At 35.9% G+C, this 22,807-nt stretch overlaps 1 protein-coding gene across 5 annotated transcripts; it reads left to right on the forward strand.

Moving 5' to 3' along the window:
- The first annotated feature begins 1,161 nt into the window (after positions 1–1,161).
- LOC145570451 (protein CHROMATIN REMODELING 4-like) lies at positions 1,162–22,246 on the forward strand. Of its 5 annotated transcripts, none has more exons than XM_081629538.1 (11): positions 1,162–1,298; positions 1,547–2,038; positions 3,180–3,281; positions 3,451–4,233; positions 5,982–6,080; positions 6,264–8,906; positions 11,687–11,841; positions 13,835–13,949; positions 17,075–17,157; positions 18,872–19,514; positions 19,623–22,246. In XM_081629538.1, the coding sequence occupies exons 2-11, from the start codon at positions 1,817–1,819 to the stop codon at positions 21,897–21,899; spliced, it is 7,122 nt and encodes a 2,373-aa protein (XP_081485664.1). In that variant the 5' UTR covers positions 1,162–1,298; positions 1,547–1,816; the 3' UTR covers positions 21,900–22,246. The 5 variants fall into 5 exon arrangements, with proteins under 5 accessions (XP_081485664.1, XP_081485668.1, XP_081485665.1 ...); XM_081629542.1 differs by having other exon boundaries at positions 11,690–11,841; XM_081629539.1 differs by having other exon boundaries at positions 1,580–2,038.
- Positions 22,247–22,807: the final 561 nt, after the last annotated feature.

Below are 22,807 nucleotides of genomic sequence, written 5' to 3' on the forward strand. Positions count from 1 at the left end.
AAACTTTTTTTTTTTTTTTTTTTTTTTTTGGGTGAAAAAGGTAGTTGAATTACAAAGCCTTTAAGTTTAGTATAACCATACATTACATCATTTACATGTGATCTAAGCTAGTCAATAATCAATCAATAATCATCAATCAATAACTATATATTAAAAGACACACCAGCAATGACAAGTGTCATCATCTGGTGTGTCCTTAAATATATTTTTTTATTTTCTTTTATTTCCTTGGAGAAAATATTCTTTTAAGTAAAGATTAATGAGGTAAAAAAAAGTTGACTAAATGTAAACAACCTTAATTGTAAGAAGATAATTATTATTTGGATCTCTAAATATAGAAAGAATAAAATGCAATAACTTTTATGGGAAAAATATCATATACGTAGTAGATTATCAACATAAGATTTTTATTACTTATTTTTGTTAAGTAAATTACTTTGATAACCAATATTTACGTAAGAACATCAATCAATAACTATATAATTTATTGATTGATAACTATTAATTATTATATACAATATAACCAAAATATAATTTAAAATATATTGATATCTAGTTAGAGTTCATATCAGGAGAAAAATTGAATAAGAAATAATATTTTGTTGGAATGATATGTAATGATATTCTTTTAGGTTGCACACTTTGGGTTGATATAATAGAGTTAATTTAATATTGTACAAAGAAAATTTATTCGCAAGTTAGTACATAACTTTAAAAACTTTTATTTAGTTAACCAGAAAAATAACACTTTACAATACCACACCGAAATACATAAAATAACCATATGCTCAAATGCTTAACTTTAAAGTACATATTTAGCTAATCGGTTTTTTCATGACTATATTTCATTTTAGTAAATATTTCGGTAGTTTAATTCACGCTAATTTTTAACAATTTTTTTTAATTAATTAAAATAGTTGTAAATTGATAATTACACTTAAAATTAACGTATATGGCACGAGACCTAAACTAGTCATATGATGATAAGACTTAAGAGTAACACATACATTTCGTTAAATAGAAATGGAGGAAGTAAAAGATTTTGAGGTGGGGTCAAGTTTTGGTACATTTGTAGTTTTGAGTCTTTCGGCTATATAATACGGAGTAATATATATGCGTATACTCGTATAATATTTTCTTTTTCCCCCTTTTAGAGCTTTTACACGTTTGCGCTGTCTTGCTGCACCTCTTCCTCTTCCTCTTCCTCCCCCTCTCTCTCTTCTCCATTGAACCGTACTCTGAATCCTCCATTGAAGTGAGTTGCAAGCTTTCTCTCCTCCATTGTAGCAGCTTCAAAGGTAAGATGAATTTAATTTATAAATCGTTGAATATCAATTTCACAGTAGTGTTAATCGTCGATTTCATTGTCAGTATACTCAATTTTAGGGTTTTTATAAGGTGAATTGTTGAACTATTGGTTATAAATTCTAAAGTTGTGAACGATTGCTAGAAAATTTCTATCAAGAACATATGCGAGAAGAATTTAACATGATTTTTGGACCTTAGTTTGATAATTGAGTCAACTTTGATTGCTAATGTGTTGCAGGATTTTGTTTATATAGTAACCCTTTAATGTCAGGACTAAGCCATGAAAATGGCTCTTTTCTCCCTGGGCTCAGGGCAGCTGCCCCTCCTGTCCTTGCTCAGGGACGAGCCTGATGCTGGAAGATATGCACGGGCCGAAAAATCGGATGTTTCTGATTACTGATACATCACATTTGCCTGTGTTGTTCCTGCTAGAAACAGAAGAAGCCACTATAAATTTCAATTTACTACTGGCATTGCTTTTTATAAATGCTGCATTTGAGGGTTGAAGATGAAGGAAAAAGGTTCAGCACCTAGTAATGTGATTAGTAGAAACTGGGTTTTGAAACGCAAGCGTAAGAAACTTCCGTATGGACCAGATGTATCTGTTAGCAAGGGTAAAGGGGAGGGATTGGCGACCGAATCTGCTCAAGTTTCATGCTCAACAAAAGACTTGTCGGATACCGAAACAAAACTTGAACGGGCAAAGGCAAAGAGAAGAGGAAATGATGGGGTATATTATTAATCCTACCATTGTTAGTATATTTGCCACAAATTACCTAGATAGTAAAGTAGAAATGTAAATGGGTTTATCAAATCTTAGAATTTAAAGATATTATTTCCTTTTGATGTGGTAATGTAATTTTGGTGACTAATATGCCGAATTAACTCCATTTGTTGATCTGTCCAATTTTCTTGAATGAAATTAAACTGGTGGCATCACTTCAATTTAGCTAGCTCATCTACTGTTACTTTTAAAAAAAATGCTTCATTAAAGGTTTATCTTATTGTTACCTAATTTGCAAAGTCCCCCGTGGATTGAAAAAGGCAAATTAGTACGTAGTACATTTAAGATGTATAATCTGGTCTAATTTATGAACTCAGGTAGCACATTGTTCCCATACCAAATCTTGTACTAGCAAACTAAGTAGCAATGTTTTTTTTTTTTTTTTTTTTTTTTTTTTTTTTTTTTTTAATTTTTTAATTTTTTTATTTTGATGTTCCCATACCAACTCAGGCTCTCAAATTGTAAGCAGCTGATTTTTGGTGAAACATAATCATCCTTGCTGTTTTTCATTTTTTGAATATATGAAAGATAATTAATCCAAAGGATTAAATTTCACCAGAAACCAGTCTTGCAGTGTTGGTAACTTGTCCATTTTGGTAAAAAATCTCTATTTACCAAAAAAAAAAAAAAAAAAAAAAAAAAATTCTCGCCAGAAATCAGCTGCTTATGTATGTCGAGAGTCATACTTTTGGACTTTTGGTTAGAGCATATGCACGAGGCTTATGATTTTTATGAAAAGCATTTTGATAGGTAATAGGGTAGTATTTTTTTAGGTTGCAATGTATGAATGTGCATTTGCTGATGCTAATCAGTGAACATCAAAAGTTTTGATTTTTCTACTGGTTTTATATAGCAGACGCCATATTTTTCTGGTTCTATGTAATGGCAAAATGTATTCCTGGAATGTATCTTCTTATGATCTTAATAAAATACACATGTAAAGATGGAAGATTTGCATATCTTGTTTGAGATTATTGATTTGTGTGTTTATGCTGCAATGTCTTTTCTCTCTCCTTTTTTACTCTGTCCTCTCTTCCTATTGTTTGTGGCTATAAATATGAGTTAACTTGTTCATGTTTTTGTCCAGTATTTTTATGAATGTGTAATCTGTGATCTCGGAGGGAAATTGCTGTGCTGTGATAGCTGTCCAAGAACCTACCATCTTGAATGCCTTGATCCGCCTCTGAAGGTATTTGTAATTGAAACCTATTACGTCACCAATCATTTGTTTTGTATCGTTTCAAATGCGTTGTAATTTTCTGAATTGTTTTTTTTTTTTCTTCTTCTTCGTCCCCTTTTCCTATAATTATCTTTATCTACTTATCTCCTTGCTCTCATACTTTTCTTGTTATCTCCAGGATATTCCAAATGGGAATTGGCGGTGTCCCACCTGTTTGCAGAAAGTTAATTCATCAGATTCTGTCAGCCCCCAAGATTTCACGCCAAAACGATCTAGGACAGCTAGTCTATCTGAGAAACTAAAGGATGGCGACAAGCCTTCTGGTACCCTCAAAGTGTCTCAGTTTCTTGGGAGGTCCATTGGTAAAAAAAGATCTTCTACCAAAAGAAAATCTGTTTTATGTGACAGAAGCCTGTCTCTAAGGAAGCTAGAATCTTCAAGAACTGATGGGTCAAGCTGTAACAATATTGGATTTGGTTCTGTGGGTGTTTCCTTGCCATGTGAAAGTGCTGTTGGTGAAAGGAAACTTCGTACAGCAACCAAGGATATTGAAAAGATATCTGAGTCATTAGCAGCTGACAGGAAGTCTAACTGTCTGATGGAACATAAAACGTCCCTTCCTATGCGTACTAATTTAGAGCCGAAGAACAAATCTTCCAGCCGAAGGGATGATATCTCTAGCAATATTCAGTGCACTGCAAAGAATACTGCAACTGCAATAGGCGTTGTTATTGATGCTCGGAAAAGAAAACATAAACCTAGTAAAGGTAGTAACAAGAAAAAATCTAAGATATCTGCTGTGGAGAATCCTGCAAACAATGGCCAAAAGAATAAATCAAATGCCTGTTTTTCTTCTCCAAAGATTAATAAGCCTCATAGAAAACGCCGTTCTGTTCATCACAGGATTTCCGTTTCGCAGGATAATGCTGTAACAGAAAAGATAGAAAGTCAGCCAGAGGAGGTACCATAACAATCCATATTTTTTAAAAATAATGTTATTTATAGAATTATGGTTATATATTTTAAATAATGTTATTTATAGAATTATGGTTATATATTTTCATACTAAGTTTATAATATTATGTGATATATTCATTTTTATTTCTTTTCAAGATAGCTTAGGGGGGGAGTTAGGAGAAGTGAAGGAGCCCTTTTTCTTTCTTTCTTTACTCTTTTTTATTTATTTTTATTTTAAATGTTTTTTAATATTTAATTTTTTTTAATAACTTTTTCAATGTAGGGTTTACTACATTTGTTTATGATTCATTGCTGAATTTTGGTGCTGTATTTTCTTAAAAAGTAGGAATATGAGAAACAGCTTGTAATAGTTAATGACAATAGGTTTCTGGCGGATACTAACTTTCATTTTATAACTTACTGGTACCATAGAGTTCACCTTCTCACCAAATCCCATTTGTTAGAAAGATTGAGAGGAATCTTTGCCATCCCACATGTACTATTGCAGTTTATGTATGGATTCTTAGTCGTTATATCTGTTAATCAGGTGAAAGATCATCAATTACATGACTTTCTGGTACCAAAGAACCTGACTTCTCATCAAATCCCTTTCTAAGGGAGATTGAGAGGTATCTTTTATCATCCTAAATGTACTATTGCAGTTTTGTGTGGGTTGTTGATCATTATCATCCGTTGATCTGGTGAAAGATCATCACTTCTATCTTTATTTACTTCGGTAGTATCACTACTACAAATCCATTACTGATCCTTTAAAAATACTGCTGAAACATTGTAACTGGATGAATACTGCAATCCTCTGATCTAATTGGCTCTCACAATACCGTTTATAGTGGATTCAAGGAGTACGGATATGCAATGTTAAAGTGAAGTTGATAGGGAAGTTTATTGGACCTTAAGAAATTAGGTCTTGAAGTGAGACAAGAAAAATGTTGCATCCAGAAACTTTTACATCATTTGTTACTCACGACTTTTCATTTTAATTTTGCAATCAATTTGAACTCGACTCTTGTAAAAGATATCATATGGAAGTTGGGCACTGCAAATTCAACAATTATTATTGAGGTATCAAGGAAAATAGCTCAGTATGGTCCTAGAATCCCATGCACATGCCTTGGGTTTCTGGGTGTAGCATTAGACTTCATCCAACTTTCATATTGTTTGTTTCTTATTTTGTTGCCTTGTAATGTCATGGTTTGTTAATCCTAATGAGGTTGTCTGTTGCATTTCCGTTTGCTGAATGGTTGAACCTCTTGATTTTTTTCATTACTTTTGAGTATTTTTGGTCTGACTTCTTGTACCATCAGCTGATGCTGTAATTTGTTGAAAATTTTAATTTAAAATTGTTTCTTAGATCTTGTCTTTTTTGTGTGACTGTTTTTGTTTTGGATTAGGTGTTTTGATATAAGGAAGATTTTATTAGTATTTGGCATTGACATAGTTTAGAATCTTTTTCTTTGCTGTTTTATTTTGAAATATTGGGGGGAACCTGAAAAATTGGTAGAAAATAAAAGGAGTCGGTGGAATAATCATTTTTTTTTTTCTCTATATGGTATGGCAAGCTAGTGGTGGTTAACTTGTTTTATTTCTTTTCTGGCTATAGCATATATTGCTGTATGTTCCCTATTTTGATTGTGAGATGAGAGTTCTTAGTTTAATTACATTCTTCCTCCTTTTGCTTGCCCTTCATCAGTAATATAGCTTTCTTTAGCTGATTAATTTTCTTCGGTGCAGGTAAGTCCTCGGGAAGAAGAAGGTTTGTCAACAAAAGAGGACACCAAGCCTGATAAGTTACTATCATCTGATGATAACTCTTTTGAAGAAACATTACAAGTATAGAGCTATTTTAAGTCTTCAAAATTTTCAGATATTTTGTGTTTGCTCTATGTTGTACTGTAATGTCCTTTCAAAAGACCCAATTTTATTTTATTTTTTTAATTATTTTTTTAAATGTTACAGAAATTTATTGAATTGCTGTGGTTGATACTCTGCTTGTTTATAATATCAATATTACAGGTTGATAGGGTCCTGGGATGTAGAGTGCAGGAAGATAAAACACCTCCACATTGCCAAAATTCCGAGTTAAAGCCAAGTGATATGTTGGTAGGTGAACCACAACATTCTAAAGATCGAATGAGCAACCCAGACCATAAAGCTGTTTCTGAACTGATAGAAGACTATCCTGAAAATCCTTCTGCCGCACTTTGCCAGACAAATGAGGGATGTCTTGTGGATGATTGTTCAGGAGATACATTACATGTATATAAGAGAACTGTGTCTAAGGATTTCAACCAAGAAAATAGGGTGGCTGAGGCAGGGAAAGAGTTAGGTTCTAGCATTGTTACTGGTGAAGATAAATGCGAATCTCATTTTTCAAATGAAAATTTGCATGTACCTCAATTGTTAGAGGACCAAACAGTGGCAAGAAATTCAGTTGTAGATGATGGAAAGTGCGAAAAAAAGGCCTCAGAGCCAACTTTGATGGAAACGTATTTTGATGGAGAACATGTCTCTTTTGAATTCTTAGTTAAATGGGTTGGAAAGTCTCATATTCATAATAGCTGGATCCCTGAGTCCAGGCTGAAAGTTTTGGCCAAAAGAAAGCTAGATAACTACAAGGCAAAGTATGGAACTGCTGCTATGAATCTCTGCGAGGAAAGATGGAAACAGCCCCAGCGGGTGATAGCACTTCGGTCATCTAAAGGGGGCAGAACTGAAGCTTTTATTAAATGGTTGGGCCTCCCTTATGATGAATGCACTTGGGAAAGGACAGATGAGCCTACAATCCAAAACTCTTTGCAGTTGATTGATCAATTCAATCGGTTTGAGTGCCAAACATTGGAGAAAGATGCTGAAAAAGACTCTATTTCCTGTAAAGGTGGTTTTCAACAAAATGAGGTTGTCCCTCTAGCTGAGCAGCCTGAGGAACTCAAAGGTGGTTCACTCTTTCCACACCAGCTAGAAGCTTTAAATTGGTTGCGCAAATGTTGGCATAGATCTAAAAATGTTATTCTTGCTGATGAGATGGGCCTTGGGAAAACAGTATCTGCTTGTGCCTTCATGGCATCGTTATACTTTGAGTTTAAAGTAAAGCTTCCTTGTCTTGTCTTGGTGCCTCTTTCCACGATGCCAAACTGGATGGCAGAGTTCTCGTCATGGGCTCCAGACTTGAATGTGGTGGAGTATCATGGAAACATTAAAGGAAGAACTTTGATTCGCCAATATGAGTGGCATGCCAGATATCCGGGTGATTTGAATAAGAAAAGTGCAGCCTTCAAATTCAATGTTCTTCTGACTACTTATGAGATGATTCTTGCTGATTCCTCTCATTTACGAGGAATTCCTTGGGAAGTTCTTATTGTTGATGAAGGGCATCGTCTTAAGAATTCTAGTAGTAAGCTTTTTAGCTTGCTAAATTCTTTTTCCTTCCAGCATCGTGTTCTATTGACTGGTACCCCTCTTCAAAACAACATAGGAGAGCTGTACAACTTACTTAACTTTCTGCATTCAGCTTCATTCCCTTCTTTGTCATCATTTGAGGAAAAATTTATGGATCTCTCTGACGCTGACAGGGTGGAGGAACTCAAGAAACTTGTTGCTCCTCATATGCTCAGAAGGCTGAAGAAAGATGCAATGCAGAATATTCCACCTAAGATTGAAAGAATGGTTCCTGTTGAGCTGTCTTCTATTCAGGCTGAATATTACCGTGCAATGTTAACAAAGAACTATCAGATCTTAAGGAATATTGGGAAAGGAGTTCCTCAACAATCAATGCTTAACATAGTCATGCAACTGCGAAAAGTATGCAACCATCCTTATCTTATTCCTGGCACAGAACCTGATACTGGATCAGTAGAATTCCTTCACGAAATGAGGATAAAGGCTTCAGCTAAGCTAACTGTCTTGCACTCTATGCTGAAATTGTTACATATAGAAGGCCATAAAGTTCTGATATTTTCACAGATGACAAAGCTTCTAGATATTCTAGAAGATTATCTGAATGTTGAATTTGGGTCCAAATCATTTGAGAGAGTTGATGGCTCTGTTTCAGTAGCTGATCGTCAGGCAGCAATTGCACGCTTCAATCAGGATAAAAGTCGATTTGTATTCTTGCTGTCAACAAGGTCTTGCGGCCTTGGAATCAATTTGGCAACCGCTGATACTGTAATAATTTATGACTCAGATTTTAATCCCCATGCAGACATTCAAGCAATGAACCGTGCTCATCGAATTGGACAATCGAAAAGACTTTTGGTGTATAGGCTTGTAGTTCGTGCAAGTGTTGAGGAACGTATCTTGCAGCTAGCAAAGAAAAAGCTAATGCTGGATCAGCTTTTTGTAAATAAGTCTGGATCTCCAAAGGAGGTGGAAGACATATTGCGTTGGGGAACCGAAGAACTATTTTGTGATTCTTCTGGAAAGATCATTGGTGAAAATGATATGAACAAGGACGAAACTGTTCCAGAAACAGATCAAAGAAGTAAGAGAAGAATTGGTGGCCTCGGAGATGTTTACCAAGATAAGTGTACGGAAGTAAGTAGCAAGATAATTTGGGATGAGAATGCCATCTTGAAACTGCTTGACCGTTCGAACCTTCAATCTGCATCACTGGATAATGCTGAAACAGATGCAGAAACTGATGTGCTTGGCTCAGTAAAGGTATGTCACATGAATATGTTATGTAATTTTTTACATTTTCAGTGCTTACAGTTGAGGTTAATGATTTATCATACTTGTTATCACTAGATTATTAAGTTTACTAGGTTAGGTCCCGTGCATGCACGGTAATTTTAAATAATTATTCTTAAATTAAAACTACATTTAATTATAAATGGTTTTTTTTTATCTAAAATACTATAGAAGAAACCAAGCATTAGTATGTTAGCCAGATAGGTATTTTAATATATGCATTTGACAATATCTATATATTTTTGTATATTTCACCAACAAATTGATCATTTTTTTTCTTATTAACCAAATGAATTTCTTAAAATTGCGTAAATAGGTTTCTATTTTTATTTTTTTTAGAGAGAATTGATGTTGTAATAAACGTAGTACATTACACTTAGTATGTCACATGTTAAGAATCCAATTTTTTTTTTTTTCTCTTTCTAATTTATACTCCGTAGTGGTTAATATATTTTTGTGGAAGGTTATATGTTGGATCTTCTTATTCTAAGTATTTTCTTGGAGCTTCTTATGTACTCTATTATTTTAAAAATATATTAAAAAAAACAATATACAAGTATGTAATTGTTGAAGTACATGACACTATGTTTGGCTTTTACTTAAGTTTATATATAGTTGTCAAGGATACATGAAATCTTTTATTTATATTTTATATATGCATAAGTTTGTTACACTTTGTCTTTATTTAAGATTTGTTTCCTAAATAGATTTTATAAAATCATGTCAAAAATAAAAAAAATAGATTTAAAAAAAACTAATGGACACACCATAAAATGACAAGTGTCATTGCTGGTGTGTCTTTGAATATATAGTTATTGATGGGAGATTTAAATTTTAATTTTGTTTGCGATAGGTTATTGGTAATATGATGCTTCTTTCTTTGTAGCCTAAGCAGCTGGAAGTTTTCTTTTGTGAGAGCTTGCTGTACCCTTTGAATATTATTTTGAAGGGGGAAGGGGGAAGGGGGATGGGAAAGGGAAAGGGAAAGGCTGCTGGAAAGGGGGAAGGGGAAGGAAAAGGTGCCGGAAAGAGTGGTCAAAGGGGATCAAACAAGGAATAAAAATAAATTATTCATCTGGTAACCGGTCATCTAGGACCAACGAAAGCGAATACCCCCACAAAATTCGGGTTATTTTAAAATCAAGCGAATGACTTAAAGTTGGGATTATTTTGACTAGTTTTTTTCCGTTATTTTTTTTTGGGTAAAGTAAGTAGATATCATTAATCACCTAAATATATGATAGAGTTACAAAAGGCAAACAAAAATAATGTGTTTAAGAGTAATTAGCTGATTATTGTAGGTACTTTTATATTTAAAGGTAGATAGTTTAGTAAGTATGAATGAAATATTGATTGAGAGTGTTAGTTGGGGCCCCACATCGCATGTGGCATGAAGCAAGAGAGAGCAGTGTAATCCGGAACGTGGGACGGTATAGTGTTCCCCGTACTGGAACGTCCGCACCGAAACACGGATTTGACGTGTTCCAGTTAGCTATCTGGCTTGTCGATGATGGAGAACCCAATTGTAGTAAGATCTTAGTCGCAATCTTGAGTGACAATTGGGTTATTATTTGTTTATAATTTCCCAGTTGTAGTAAGATCTAAGTCGCAGTCTTGAGTGACAATTTTGTGAATAGTTGTTTATAATTTCGGGAATAATTGAAAGCTTAAAACACTAAGGTTTCATCAACAAGGAGGGAGATGAAGAAACGTGTAAATGTAGAGTGATAAGAAAATAAGTCTAGAGCAATAAATAAAGATTGTCCCAATGTCCCCTTCTCTTTCTAATTTTATTATTTTTTAAATTGCCTACACAGTAATCAGTATCTTTTTTTGTACTGTGTACAGCTGTATAGCATGGGCAATTGGGCAATACATTAATTATAATTTCCAGCTTTATTTTTTTTAAATGTATTACAAAGAATGTTATACTCTTTTTCCTATTAATTCACGGTAAATATCAATTATAAAATTAAAAATTAAAAAAACACTGTTAAAGTAATCGACCATACGTTCCGGGAACTCTAAAGGCTACGTTCCATGTTCCCGTACCATGTTCCGGAACATCTCGCGTTCCATGTATCGTTGAGACAGAGAAATTGAGTGGGTTAAAGTTCCATATATAGTAGTGTATTAGTGTTTGGTGGTTGACTATTCAAGGTATCTTCATGTAAATACCCCCCCTCCCCTTGCTATTTAAGTATCATTAGTTCATTACACTATAAAATTTCGTTTGGAAAGCAAAAGTCACTCTTATGCTGGGAGCTTTGTGTGAATGCTAGCTTTGGGTAGGCTCAAAGTGAATGATATGCTTCAAAAACATGGGCCAAGATTGGCTATCTCATCTGTTATATGCTTCCTTTGCTGAGCTTGTATGAGTTCTGCTCACACTATTTCAAAACGGCTAGATACCTTTGGAGTAGAATATTTACAATGTATAAAAAGACTCTGGTTAGTCCTTTAAGCATTCAAAAGTGGTAGATTCAGATTTTGGGGTTTGGTTGGGGGAAAGAGAGAAACCACTTTGGTGAAATGTAGTGATGGCTAAATCATCATAATTGGGTACTTTACTATACTTTGTTTAGTGTAAGCTGGATCTAATTTGAATTTTCTTTGGCTTATTGTTTTCATCAGTGTTTTTCCCTTGTTTTTTTCTCCAGTGCTCTTCTGGACCTTAATACTTTTGCTGCTTTTTATTTTTAAAAAGCTTATCTATTAATCGTTCTCACATGTTGTAACCATATTTGAAGCAGTCTGTGGAATGGGGGGATGAACCAGTGGATGAGGAAGGAAAAGTTGAAACACCTATGGTTATCACAGATGATGCTTCTGTGCCTAGTTCTGAGAAAAAGGAAGAAGTCAGTGTTACAGAAGAAAACGAATGGGATAGGCTTTTGCGTGTGAGGTGAGCATTCAATGTATATTATGTTAAATATTTATTGACCTATTAACTGTGCAAAATCTTGTTTCATAGGCTTTTCCTAGAGCCATTATAGCTGTACCCACTTCTTGTTCTTCTAGCATCATTTGGCTCATTGCAGTAATGGATAGAATTGGAATCTGGAACCTGTTTCCCAAAAGGCTATATGTTGGCGAAGCCATAGATTCTATAGGCATGTTAAATTAGCATGACAATTGCCTATGATTTTTATATTTCTATATCGGATGTGTGGATAACTTTGATTCATGCAAAAGTGCCCAGACCTTATATTAATTTTTCAAATGTTTTGGAAACCGATTGAAAAACACGTTTAAGGTAGGAAATATATAAAGAAAATGGAATTCTACCATTTGCATGGGCAACATGATTTTCTGTGTAAGAGCCATGGTTCAAAATTATGGTTTTGGTATGCTCGCGAGAAAGAAAATGATGCGGTTATCATAGGTTGTGTCCCAATACGAATTTGGTTTCAAAGTCTTTTTAGAATTCTAATATAACTGTATGCTATTAGAGTAGTTGAAGTAGACAATTTGAAGCCTAGAGGCGAGAGCAATTATTGGGGAGACATGAGTAATCTTCTAATGTTATTTTGAATAGCATGTAACATCTGAGTGAAACACAAGATTTAACTTTGATCGTGGGTGATTTGGGGTTGGAACATTTGATTCGTACAAAATCATGAGATTTTGAAACACCTTGAAACTGATAATTTCATTTCAGTAAATTTCAGTTCGTATGATTTTGGGTGAACCAAAGCATCACGGCTGTGTATTTGCGCCATGGAAAGTGCTGCTACCCCTATCCTCCCTCTCCAATCCCAAAATTGAAAGTTGTGCTAGGAATTAGGATAAAAAACAGAAACAATCAAGTTAGCACAGAAGAAATTAGCCCAAGATAGATTGTATTGAAAACAGAGTATTCCCAGTACAACTTCCTTCTTTTGAGAGAAAGGAATTCTCTCCAAGTTTCTGGTAACAACTTTTCTGAATGAATTCCCTTCCCAACCCCTTGCTCAATTTATTACAAGATTCCCTCACTCCAGCTCAGCTAAGAAAAATAACAAACTCTAGTCAGATTTCTTAATTGCCCTTCTCCTAACAAACTCTTGTAACAGATTTTCCAACTCAGAATAACAGTTCAGCCTCCAGTTGCTATTGGATTGGCCTTCTTTGCTGCTGGTTTGGGCCTCTTTCGTGCATACGTGATGTACACTGCAGGCCTGGGACAATTCCTTGCAAGTTGCTAGTTTGATTGAAATCCGAATTATGAAGTTAATTTATTAGTTCATGGCAATATCTCTAAGAGCAGAGCTAAGCTAAGTAATCTAGCACAAAGCAAGGGTTTATGCAGTTGAATAGATTTCCACAATTGTTTAAATATTAATGAGGATTCAAATGGTTCCACTAAGGCTAAGGAAAATATTTGCATTGGAAAAGAATCCCATGATTTGGATATAGATGTACTTACCTTGGCTAGGTTTGATTCCTCAATTATTTGAGGTGGAGAATTCTGAGAGGTGTGTTGGTGATTAGGAAGCTTCTCCAGTAAGTCCTTTTATGCGTTACTTAGCCTGCCTTTACAGCGTTCCTCTTCTCTGTTGATGATTTTATATGGAAACCAGGAGTTACCCTTGTGCCAATTATTTGCTAATAAGGGAAAACATTTATCTAAATGTGAACCATTGTGCCAATCAAGTTCATAATAATCTCTACCACAACTTAAACAGCAAAAGCTATCTGGTAAACTACAACAAAAACAATCAGAGAATAGAGAAAAAACTTCCATAAACCACAACTCTTTAGGGGGTTGTTTTTGTCATGTCTCTGTGTTGGAGAGAGAGAGAGAGAGAGAGAGAGAGAGAGAGAGAGAGAGAGAGAGAGGGGGGGGGGACTATTTTCTATTTTGTAACTTTGTATAATAGTCAAACTTTTTAATGAGTTCTTTGGTCTAATGCCAGGTGGGAAAAATATCAGTACGAAGAGGAAGCTTCTCTTGGTAGGGGGAAACGTCTCAGAAAAGCTGTGTCTTATCGGGAAGCCTTTGCACCTCATCTTAACGAAACTTTAAATGAGGTAATTCCTAGTATTATTGAATATTGACTTTCTTATTTGGACTTTGATCTTTTTTTACTACTAATTGTGTTGACTTGCTACATGGATAAATTCTCTTCATTCAGTTCATTGTAAACATATGTACTGATATATTAACAGGTCTGTTGGCCACTATACCTGTAACTATGGTTTGGATTGTGGTTATAATGTGGCAGGTTTTCTGTAATTGGGGTGAGATGGAAAGTTTGGCGAATGTTGACCGTATCGAGAACCTGACTTGAACTGAACTGGAAAAAGCGGGACTGTCAACACATTCTTTGAATTAAAATTGAATTTTCCTACTCATACAAATGTGTTATGGTTTGGGTCGATTAATATTTTAGTTTCAGCCTGTTCATTATCAGTACAATGACACATTTTCAATCTTAAACCTTACTCAACAATCAACATGCCTATTTTCAAGCTTTATTCTAATCTATATTTTCAATATTCTTCATTCTGTACCAATCTGGAAACCTTGGCCATTTGCCAATTGGTTCTGTTCTCAGGTCTATGAGAGATCTATACATTATTATTGATACAATGATAAGTTTTGAGGTGAGTTCTATGCTTTCCAGCTCTACATTTAGTTTGTAATCATGTTTTTCAAAGAAGTAGTAGCACTGAAGACATTTAGGGTGATTCCATATGGTGTATTTTGGTTGCTGTACAAGGAGTAAAAATTAGGAAGGACCCAAGGAAGACCTGGGAATGTAAAATATACAATTTCAAAATAGGAGCTTTATCTGGTAACAGTTGATGGAGCAGCCAAGAGCATTTATTTCATGCATATCTAGGAACATATTCGTAGATGGCTTTAGTGTACTGTGGCGTTGTTTATTGTGGAAAACTAGATGAGTTTCACATTTAGTGCCTTGAGAGTTTCTTTATATTTTAAAGGTTGAATAACTACTCCACTTGTTATTAGAAGGTCAATTAGCTTTGCTTATTTAGTTTCCAAATTTGATGTAGTAGCATCTTCATTATCATGGAGACATGAATCAAAATGAGAATATGGAATTCACTCTTTGGGTCTTTGATAGTCTTCATTAGTAGTTTCATGGTCAGGCCATGGGTTTGACTTGTAGTAACTTAAAATATATATATATAATGTTGTAATGCTTGGACACCTCTCTTTACCCCCTGCAAAAACACATCATGACTTTGGTGCAGACGCTTGTCGGATGACTTGGGGAAAAACACGTTGACATAAAATCAAGTGGCAAGGGTTAATATATGCCCTAGTTTCAAAATTCTAGTTGTAAATATTGAGGCATCAAATGGAGAGGAAGGATATTTAAGTTTTGGGGCCTTTGGGCTATTGGCTGTATGAGTGGTAGCCCATCTACATGTATTCAGGCCACCAGTGCCTCAGGCATATTGCTGCCTTGCAGGGAGAAAGAGAGTCATGTGTCAAATTTAAGAGTGGGGAGGATAACAAGTACCTTGTAAATGTTTATCCTGTATGTTCCTCAAATTATTTTTACTTACTGTGGACTCTTGTTTCTAGTAATGCAGGAGTTTAAAGGTGGTTGGGTGTAAGAAAATTGTGGAATAAGTAAGAGAGAGTGCAATAAAATGTGTAATGTAGGTTAGGAGGGGTAAGATAGTAAAAGGAGGTATCCAAAATAGGAATAATTTAAAGTAAAACTTTTTGAACGACTCAAAATGCAAAGGGAGTCAAACTTTCGAGTTTTTTTAAACATTTTGTAAAACACTTATTTCCTCCGTTTTTTAATTGCACCTTTTGGTGTGGTCACAAGATTTAAGAAAAAGGGTCAAAGCTGGGAAATGCCAAAATTACCCATTTGATAACAATAAATGAGAGAGATAAGGATTAAGGAAGAGGGGGGGGGGGGGGGGTGAGTAATAATGGCGTTATCAAATGTATAGAGGGCTATTTAGGGTATTTGGTGTGTGAAGGTCAGTGACAAGTTAAAGTGAATAAAGCTTACCAAATGTGGAATTGGTGCGATTAATATGTAACTTCCTGGAAAGGCAAATGGTGAATTATTAACTAGCCGAGGAACTATATCTTTTTTAATTAAAAAAAGGATCAATAAACATATAAGTATTTTCTTGGTATGTATATATATATATATATATATATATATATATATATATATATATATATATATATATATATATATATATATATATATATATATATTTGTGTGTGGGTGTATTTATTTATTGGAATTTCTTGATGTTGATGGTAATTTTAGAGTTTTGAGGCATGCAGACTTTTGTGGAGATGATTGGGATGGCTTTTGAATTAAACCCAGACCTAACACAGCTTAGGATTGCTTCAAAATTTGGTTTTGCTGTGTGATACTAGCTGTTGGGAAAATTCTGAATACCTGGAGTTTGGTCATGACCATGATCATCTGTGATTAATTCTAAATCCACTTTTGTTTGATATCTATGCAGGGTCAAATACTTTGGATTACAGGCACCATTGAATGACACTGTTCATTTTTTCTTACTCTGTAGCTACACTAGGGTTATCACAGTGGCCAGTAGTGCTGGTGATTAAGTTTGAAAATTTTCAACTCAGCTAGTGTATGATTACCCTTCCTAATTTTTTTTAAAAAAAAATATTGTTTCCTTGATTTGAAACACATGAACTCCCAAAAAGCCCCAATTGACGGAGTTGAGAAATCGCCTTATGAGTAACATCTGAACCCAGATTTAATTTATCACCATTGAAAACTGTGGAATCCTATTAATTTGTGTTTAAATTAATGGCGTGATGCTCCACAACATTTCAATCCATATATCTACGGAAATCTCTTACTCTGATGAGCGCTGCCTGAAAGGTATCATTGATGTAGAAATGATTTGATACTAAGTTGTTTTTTGACTTAAGAAAAGTGCTTATCAGGTGTAGATCCCCCCCCCCCCCCCCCCCCCCCCCCCCACACACACACACACACACACAAGTATCTCGCTTTCTGAGTGATGACTAATATTAATGACTTTGCTGCTGATCTTTATAATTTATCTTTTACTTGGCATGAGAAAAAACTTTTATTTGTGTTTGTGAGTTCTAAAATTTTATCCTAAATAAAATATGCCCATTCTTAGTATTGGTGGTTATATTTCAGACTGGTGCTGAAGATGACCGAGAACCAGAACCAGAGCCTGAAAGAGAGTACACACCTGCAGGACGTGTTTTCAAGGCAAAGTTGTAAGTTGTTTGATTCCACATAAGTTTTCAATCCCTTTATTGATGTAGCTGTCAATTTTATGTTTTTTTTTATCCTATGAGTGTTGTTTTGTTTACTTCATTTGTTTGATTTGTTGTTGGTGGGGAGTAGGAAAACCACTAGTTGAGGTACCTTTAGTTATGTATAGGCTATGCATATGGCTGTTTACATACAACTAAAGAAATTGTAGACTTGTTTTCTTCAACATCTTTATAATTTTAAATAGACATTGAGCTTTGGGGTCTTATTAGTATTGAGAAATCTTAATTTTTTATCAAACAAAACACCATCCCACTGATTACACATATTGCCTTCTTTTTTCTCTCAAAAAAAAAATAAAATAAAAAAAAAAAATAAAAGCAGTTAGAGCCTTTCTCTCTCCTTTATTGAAACTCACAGCTCCTCTCTCTTTCTCTCTCCAATGACACACACCACTCCTCTCACTTTCCTCAAATTTAACTCAAAGATCCTTTCTCCTCTATTCTTCTCCTTGCTTTCTCTATCAAATCTCAAAGATGGGATTTTTTTTTTCTCTTGTTGCTTGCTTCGGGAAAAGACATTGAAGCTTGAAGAACTCTACCTATTTTTCTGTCTTTGATCACGCAGGTAATGAGGCCATTTGTGTCCTCTCATTTTTTTTTTTGGGGGGAGAAGAGGGGGGGGGGTTACCATTTGATAATCAAGAGCTGATTTCTTTTTAATCATCAAATTAAGTCATACCTTAAAAATATGATGTATGATGGAACTCAAAGTCTTCTTAAATTTCTCTGTCATACCTTATTTAGTCAATAGATTCAGAGATCCAATATCAACTTTTACCAGCATAATAAAATTAAACAAACAATACAGTATTTGGATCATATGGTATTGTCACGAACAACTATGAGCTCATTGCAAGGACATAAATGCTTGTAAGAAACAAAAATAGAACAAAACACATGCTTGTGAAAAAAATTGAATAATTATATCATTTATATGGCAAAATTATCTATTCTTAGCTGTACCAAGGTTTGATTATCCCAAGCATTAGTCCAATGATTAAATTCCTTCACAATATTGTGCAAGCACATAAAATAACTTGACTAATGAACCTTCCATTCTCATGTTTAGTGAATTGTAGGATGGAGTCACATTATAATATTATTTTACACATCTTGTAAAATGGGTAAGCTTTATTGTTTATGGAAATAATTTTTTGCTTTATTGATGCTTATTTAATGTATAGCTTTTTGCCCCGTTAATATTATTCCTATGGATTGGGTAGATTTTAAGGAGTATATAACACGTCTGAATGTTATAAATTATACCAATTGACTGTTAGTGTAGTGGTGATTGGGGCTACACTTGGTAGGGAGGACCCGTGTTCCATTCCCCGCAACAACAATTGGGAGGGGACTGGAACCTAACCACTTAGAACTGATCCCCGAATTCGGATTAGCCCAAAGAGTGAACCGGGTGGAACACCAAAAAAAAAAAAGAAAATAATGTTGTAAATTATCCAAGTGTCTATTTGCCAGGGACAGGATTTTTAGTGCTCATTGCATTTCATGTTAGATTGGTGGATATTATCTCTTGAATCATTGGATGAATATATACTGCTTGATTGATGAATTTGAACTGCAAGCAGCATCATACAGTGACCTGGATATGACTTATCTCCTGTTTATTGTATACTAATATGTGAACTTGTACCAGTGCTAGGCTTCGTGCTCGGCAAAAAGATCGGCTTGCTCAGAGAAAAGCACTTGAAGGTCTTTCTCGTGGCTGTCCTGAATCTGAATTGCTTTCAAAATGCCATCCACGTAATATTGAGGACAAGGAAGAAGTGACAAGATCTGTTGAACTACCAGGAAAAGCAGCTACATCATTTGAATTGGAGGATAAAAAGTTGAGTGACTATGAGGTTCCCAATAGCTGTAGTGGCACTTCTCAAATGAATAGAAAACTACTGAAACTTAAATTTGACAATCTTCACAACCCATTCCCCAAACTCCACGGAAATTCTTCTTTGAAGGTGGTTTGTGATCATAGTATAGGTGCAAATGTATCAAAATCAGCTGCTTCAGACAACCTTTTGCCTGTTCTTGGACTTTGTGCACCAAGTGCTTGTCAACTTGAACCATCTAACAGAAACATGTCAAGGTTTAGAGAAAATAGACTAGGAAACCAGTCAGATTTTCTTTCAAGCACATCTGCTTGTTCTGGAACTTTTACAAAGAAAGATGGAATGGAACTTGAGACAACAATGGGCAATTTAAAACTTCCTGAAGCACGATCAGAGTTTACACCTCAGTATTTGAAGAGTCGTTTTGATGACAATCAATTCTCATTGCCTCTGGTGCTCTCTCTTTCCTCCCATCTCCCACTGGCAACTCAACTTTCCCATTTTTCTGACTAAATTTGATATGCAGTGAAATTGTAATTAACGTGTTTTATTTTATTTCAGTGTTCTCCATCCTTCTTTCAGCGTAGATTTCCAGATGGTCTAGAGAGCTCAAGTGCCAGTTCTGCTGATTTTATGGAGAAAATGGGATTGCCCAAATTGCCTTTCAATGACAAAGTACTGTCAACGTTTTCTATTCCACCTGAAACATTGCAGAGTCCAGCACCTGATTTCATAGGCGATTTGTCTCTTGGAGGAAGAGATGATGCTGCAACTATGCATCCACCTGCTGCAATGCCATTTTTGCCAAATTCAAAGTTTCCTTTGCATGACTTTCCTTCTTCTAACAAGGAAGAATTAGATATCTTACCCACACTAAGTCTGGGGCACAAGCCAAATGCATATCCTTCAATTCCTGAAAATCACAGGAAGGTTCTTGAGAATATAGCTATGAGGACTGCAGCAGGAACAAGAAATTTACACAAAAGAAAGTCAAAAGCAGATGTGTGGTCAGAAGACGAACTTGATTCCCTTTGGATAGGAGTTCGTAGATATGGACGAGGCAACTGGGATGCCATGCATAGGGATCCGAGACTCAAATTCTCAAAGTACAAAACTCCAAATGAATTGGCTTCACGGTGGGAAGCTGAGCAACAAAAGATATTGGATGCTTCTCCTAGTACGAGATCTATTAAGCATGTGAAATATCACAGTTCTACACTATTCCCAAGCTTTTCTGATGGAATGATGGCACGTGCTTTGCATGGAAGTAGACTAGCTGGACCTGTAAATTTTCAAAGTCACTTGACAGACATGAAATTGGGATTCAGTGATTTTGTAACAAATTTTCGTCCTTTTGAACCTTCTAATTTTTCTGGATCCTTAGATGAAACCCGTGCTCTCCTTCAGACGGGTGCTGGATCATTTTCGGCCAGGTTCTGTGGAGACCCATCCATCACTCCCTCTGATATTCATGGTAATTCACCAAATGTACAATTGGAGCCACAAGGTCCTTGTAGTGCCTTTGGTCCCAGAAACCTGACTATTTTGGGTTTAAATTCCTCAAATGGGTATGCTGTACGGTCTGAAGATGAATTAGATGCACTTACACATCAAAAGCTTCCTTGCCAGCTGGATGATTCAGTAAAAAATCCTCTTGCTCCCAATAAAGATGTGTGTAGTAGTAAGACACCAGCTGCCACTTTGTTCCATCATTCAAACGACGAGTCTCATCTTTCTGGTTACAAAGGGAAAGAAGTGGCAACAGAGAGCAGTTCTGTAAAGAATAGGCTACCACATTGGCTTCAGGAAGCTGTAGGAGCTCCTTCCAAAATTCTAGATGGTAAACTTCCACCTACAGTCTCTGCCATAGCAAAGTCAGTTCGTTTGCTTTATGCTGATGAGAAACCTTCCATTCCACCATTTGTTGCTCCTGGACCACCTCCTTCTCAGCCCAAAGATCCTCGGAAGAGTTTGAAGAAAAAGAAAAAACGAAGACATCACATGCTTGGTCTAATTCCGACTGATATTGCAGGCAGTAGCCAGGACATCCATGGAAGCTCCTCTGGCGATAGTCATGCCTCAAAATCAGCTCCTATTCAGTCATCTTTGCCAATGCTTCCTTCAAATGTGGAACCTATGAACCATTCATCATCTTTACTTTTGGACCCCATTAGAAAAGCAAGTTGTGGATTGGCCCCATTTCCTGAGTTACTGCATCTTGTAGCATCTTGTGGCGGTCTAAGTCCATGTGTGCCTCAGAACTCGTGTGTTGAGCTTACAAATCCATCACCTTCTGTACTTTTGGAAACAATTGGAAAAGTAAGCAGTACATTGACCACCTCTTCTGAAGTATTGCAGCTAGCAGCGTCTTGTGGAAGTCCAGGCTCATGTGTGCCTCAGAATTCGTGTGTGGATCCCATTGTGAGATCAAGCTCTGGATTGGCCCCTTCTCCGGAAATGCAGCTAGTAGCATCTTGTGGAGCTCCAGGTCCATGTGTGCCTCAAAACTCGAGTTTAGCTCTAGATTTGGACGCCATTGATAACACAAGTTGTAGGCTGCCCCCCTCAACTGAAGTTCCGCAGCTAGTAATGTCATGTGCAGCTCCAAGTCCTTGTGTGCCTCAAAGCTCATGTTTAGCCTCCACATCAATCCTCAACAATCAGGAGCACTTGCCCCAAGAATTGGATCATGGAACTAAAGATGCAGTGATAAGTTCCCTTCCAGGAGTTGTGGACCACTCTGGGAATTCTAGTAAAACTCAGTCTGAGCTTCCCAATGTCAACCAGCCAAATGGTGACGATGTATCATCAGAGAAAACCATGTCTAATCAGACATAACATCGAAACTTAAATATTGAATCATTGTAAGTGCTGCAGAACTTAACTTTTGTTGGGAAGTTAAAACATGTAATATTGTGCCATAGACAGTAGGCTTGTTAGGGTGTTTATTAGCGTCTTCGTTACCGTAGATGACAATTGGGGTCAATTGGCCCCTGTTTAAGTCTTAGGCCCGTAGTTTATAATTTGATCACAGTTTTGTAGTTAATCATTGGGGTTGCGAGTGTTAACTTGTAGCCTTAGTACAAGAAAATATCTAGGAAATATTTTGTAAAGCTTGTCTATCTGAAACTGAAGTATATAAATGTACCCCATTTAGTGTGGCATATGCCACCTGTTATTCTTCATTTTAAGAATTTACGTCATCTCTAAATCTTAGAATCAATAAATTACGATATCTAATTCAAGAACGAAATCCATACCACTGTAAATAAACAACTTGCCAACTTAGATTTTTTATAAGAAATTTTGACATTTGCTACTAGTAAAAGAACCTTGGTTGACATTTATTACCTGTTAAATTTTTTATTTTATCTTACTATTATCCTAATCCCAAAATTAAAGATATCACTTCTTGTTGCTTTATGTCATTACTATTTCCGTTAGTGGGGTCCAACTGCCGTCTAGCCACCTCACTGCCACCTTCCAACCACCCCTCTGTACCCAACCACCGCTCCACCTTCACTGCCACCCCTTCCCCGTGCCGGTGCCCAAACGATCCCTCGGTGCCGGCGCCCTTTCCCCCATCATCGTTGCCCCGAAACCATCCCAATCGGATAAAAAATGAAACACTAAAACCTGTTTAGGGTGGTTCCCCACCCCGACACCACCCATTCCCCCTTTCCCCCTGTCGGAATCGGCCCCCTCCCATTCCCCCATCCTAAATCGACCCCCTTCCCTTCACCCAA

This window comes from Chenopodium album, chromosome 12 (genome assembly GCF_948465745.1).
Source record: "Chenopodium album chromosome 12, dcCheAlbu1.1, whole genome shotgun sequence".
In the NCBI taxonomy this organism is placed as follows: Eukaryota; Viridiplantae; Streptophyta; class Magnoliopsida; order Caryophyllales; family Amaranthaceae; genus Chenopodium; species Chenopodium album.

Coding starts and splice junctions, on each gene's coding strand:
- LOC145570451 (XM_081629538.1), top strand. CDS start 1,817: ATGAAGGAAAAAGGTTCAGCACCTAGTAATGTGATTAGTAGAAACTGG. Junction 2,039..3,179: donor AGAGAAGAGGAAATGATGGG/GTATATTATTAA, acceptor GTTTTTGTCCAG/TATTTTTATGAATGTGTAAT. Junction 3,282..3,450: donor GCCTTGATCCGCCTCTGAAG/GTATTTGTAATT, acceptor TGTTATCTCCAG/GATATTCCAAATGGGAATTG.